At 38.1% G+C, this 3,348-nt stretch overlaps 1 protein-coding gene across 1 annotated transcript; it reads left to right on the forward strand.

The window, feature by feature from the left end:
* Positions 1 to 1,921: 1,921 nt before the first annotated feature.
* LOC149535564 (strigolactones hydrolase CXE15-like) lies at positions 1,922 to 3,007 on the forward strand. Its single transcript, XM_089806159.1, has one exon. The coding sequence runs from the start codon at positions 1,922 to 1,924 to the stop codon at positions 3,005 to 3,007; it is 1,086 nt and encodes a 361-aa protein (XP_089662285.1).
* Positions 3,008 to 3,348: the final 341 nt, after the last annotated feature.

The raw sequence follows: 3,348 nt of genomic DNA on the forward strand, positions 1-3,348 counted from the left end.
CAGAAAATAATTACAATCAAGTGATGTGGATGAAACAGATACTGAAGGATATCGGAATTGAGTTTGTAGAACCTGTTATCATATACTATGATAATACAAGTATAGTGAGTATGTCTAAGAATCCTGTATTGCATTCTAAGACTAAGCATGTATCTATTAAGTATCATGTGTTGAGAGAAAAAAGAAGCAAAAAAGGAGATCAGATTAGAGTATGTGAGTACTAAAGATCAAATTACAGATATCTTTATGAAGCCCTTACCCAAAGATGCATTTGAGTACTTGAGAGGTATGCTTGGGGTTATGCCGCTACCTACTTCTAAATAGATGATGCAATTTGTGCATTATTTCAATGGTAGAAAGAACTATTATTAGACTCGACTAAATTTGATGCTTCTCGTATGGGGGAGTATCTTGAGTTGGTTGAAGACTTAGAGCAGTAAATTGGCATAATGAGGACTTTGTCATTGATGTCAGTGGGGGAGTTATGTACATAAAAATTTAGATATGAAAAGCTAAGCAATGAGGAGAATAGAAATTCTATACTCATATAAATATAAATTTATAGGACCTAAAATGGGAATTGACCTAATGTATCATTTAACCATTTGTAAGTGTTGAACCTTCCCACACAAGAGTAGCAATCATGTGTATTTTCTCAATCTTCTGAAAAAAATTACCTATTATCTATTGGCTACCCTTAAACATCACACGTTAAGGAAAAATTAAGCTTGGAAAAAGTGAGTCAATGTTGGCTATTTAACACTTTTAGCCTAAAAATCAAGGATTAGTGTGTGATGCTTAAGTCATTTGTAAACAACCATGAGTAAAGCTTGAAATATGGCCTATTGGCTTTGCAATCATTAATTTTAACTCTTGTAATTTAGGTTCTTTTGTAATTTAGGTTTTCCATCAAGATACACTTTTAAAAATTGTAGAGAGTTGGTCTCAGAACAAAAGTAGACAACTTTATTTTATTGATGCATAACAGAACTTAATTTTTTTTTAAATATATTATTTGAGCCTTTATCTTCTTTGCATCTTAATATTTGTAAACATTTTATCTGTTAGATTGGATTTGGATCACATCCCAAGTATATCTTCCTATTGGCATAATCATTGCACCTTATTCTAATGTTAATTGTAGATAAATCTATGTCCATTTTATATATTTTTTTAAAAATAAAAGTTGTCTGATTTTCCATATATATTGCACTTTATTCTAATATTAGTTGTAGATAAATCAGTACCCATTTTATATATTTTTTAAAATAAAAGTCGTCGGATTTCCATATATACATCGTTGATGAAGTTAGCCCAAAAGACTACTAGTCCCTCCCTATGTTAATCTTTGAACTGCAATTGGCATATAAAAAATTGTATGTTAGGACGTCAAAAAATACCTCAGCAGCAAACAGATCATTTCTGTCCCTGTTGTGGGATGGCCGTTGCCGCGCCGAATGTTTATTTTGAAGATATTTTGTCGCTTTACGTGAGTAGTGGAATCAATAATTATAAGGTCCGGACTGTGGGATTGAAGATGCCCACACGAAGGGTTCTTCTGAAGATATTCTTGGATACCCGTTTCCCAAGGGTTCCTCTGAAGATATTCTGTCCATCGATTCCTCCTCCAATGTGGTGCAGCCGAACCCAGTTTTCACAATAAACCTGCGAACACTATTTTGATTTGATATTCAGCAAAGTACTCATACCTTCATTGTGCGTGTTGTTTTCGAGCACCTCCCCTGGTTGAATGAATATTAGTCACAGAAATCTATAGTAATTTGATATTTCTACAAGTGTCTAATTTATAGAGGATACCAAAAGCGGTGCTCTTAGCTTAATTGATTAAGTCAGCGGTAGTACCATAAATATGGAGATGGAGATGTTGTTTGAAAGCCTGGAGTATTAGGAAAGCGAAAACATGGAGATGCCGTTCCAAGCAAAACAGAATGAAAAGAAAGCGTCAAGATTGGTGGAAGATATTGCAGGCGTCCTTAAGCTGTACGACGATGGATCCATCCTTCGCACAGACCACCATCTGATGATTAATGTTCCTCCCTCAGAAAACCCCCGCCCAGAAGATGGCGGCGTTGCGAGCAGAGATGTTGTGATAAACGAGGAACTTGGCATCTGGGTCAGAATCTACCTTCCTCTTCCCACTCTCTCCAAATTACCCATTCTTCTCTACTTCCATGGCGGGGGATTCTGTTTCCTTTCACCTGCTTTTATCGAATGTCATCGTTTTTGTCTGAAGTTGGCTGCCGCCATTGGAGCAATAGTGGTTTCCGTGAATTACAGATTGGCCCCGGAGTCTCGTCTTCCCGCTGCCTACGACGACTGCAGGGAAGTAGTTGACTGGCTTCGATCTTCGTGCTCTCAATCTGACCCCTGGCTGTCCGCTCATGCTGATTTCAGCAGCGTATTTCTGGTTGGAGAGAGTTCCGGAGGCAATATTGTGCACCGTCTTCTCATAAGAGCTTCTTCTGCCATTAATGATAAGGGGGGCTCAGAGGACTCGGACTCAGACTCGTTGGATGGTGAAGATGAATTTGGCATCATCAAGGGAGCGATATTGCTCCAGCCATTCTTTGGAGGAGATGAACGCACGCAGTCGGAAATTCTCTGTCCAGCGGACGCTCAGGTAAACGTACAAGTTTGTGATAGTTTGTGGAGGTTGGCGTTACCGATGGGAAGCAGCAGCAGAGATCATCCATTCAGCAACCCCGTTAAGTACCTGCAATTAGAGCTGCCTCTGCCTCTGCCTCCCATGTTGGTTGTTTTGGGAGGTAGAGATTGCTTGTGTGACAGAGGTGTGGAGTACTATGAAGCCATCAGAGACTCCGGCAGATGCAAGCGTATCGGTTTGATGTTATTTGAAGGAGAAGAACATGGATTCTATCATGCATATTGTTATAAGGAACAAGGAAATGAAGAAGTTCATAACCTGAACTACACTATGCTGATGCGCGAGGTAGCTCTCTTCGTTGCCTCCAACCGCAGTAATTGATCACCCTGACTTGTTCCATTATTTCGTGTCTTCGTATTCCAAATCATCGTTACTATATTATTTTTTTCGTAATCCAAATAGATTTTCCTGCCTCAAATATTTCTTTGTTGTCACGATTTTCAACTTTGTCACAGTTATACCCATTTGTGATATATATACCTTTGGGATTCCTGACATGATCAATGTTGACGTCTTCTCTAATTCATAACGATTATTTTCTATAATCGATGGGATATTGATGTATTTGTTTGTTTTTAAGGAGAAAGTCTAAAGTACACATTGGCTTAAAGATCATACACAGGTCTGTTTGGTTGTTATTTTGGAATAGTTATTCTAGAATA

Source organism: Cupressus sempervirens, chromosome 10, assembly GCF_028749045.1.
Source record: "Cupressus sempervirens isolate cs-2001-9-10 chromosome 10, ASM2874904v1, whole genome shotgun sequence".
Lineage (NCBI taxonomy): Eukaryota > Viridiplantae > Streptophyta > Pinopsida > Cupressales > Cupressaceae > Cupressus > Cupressus sempervirens.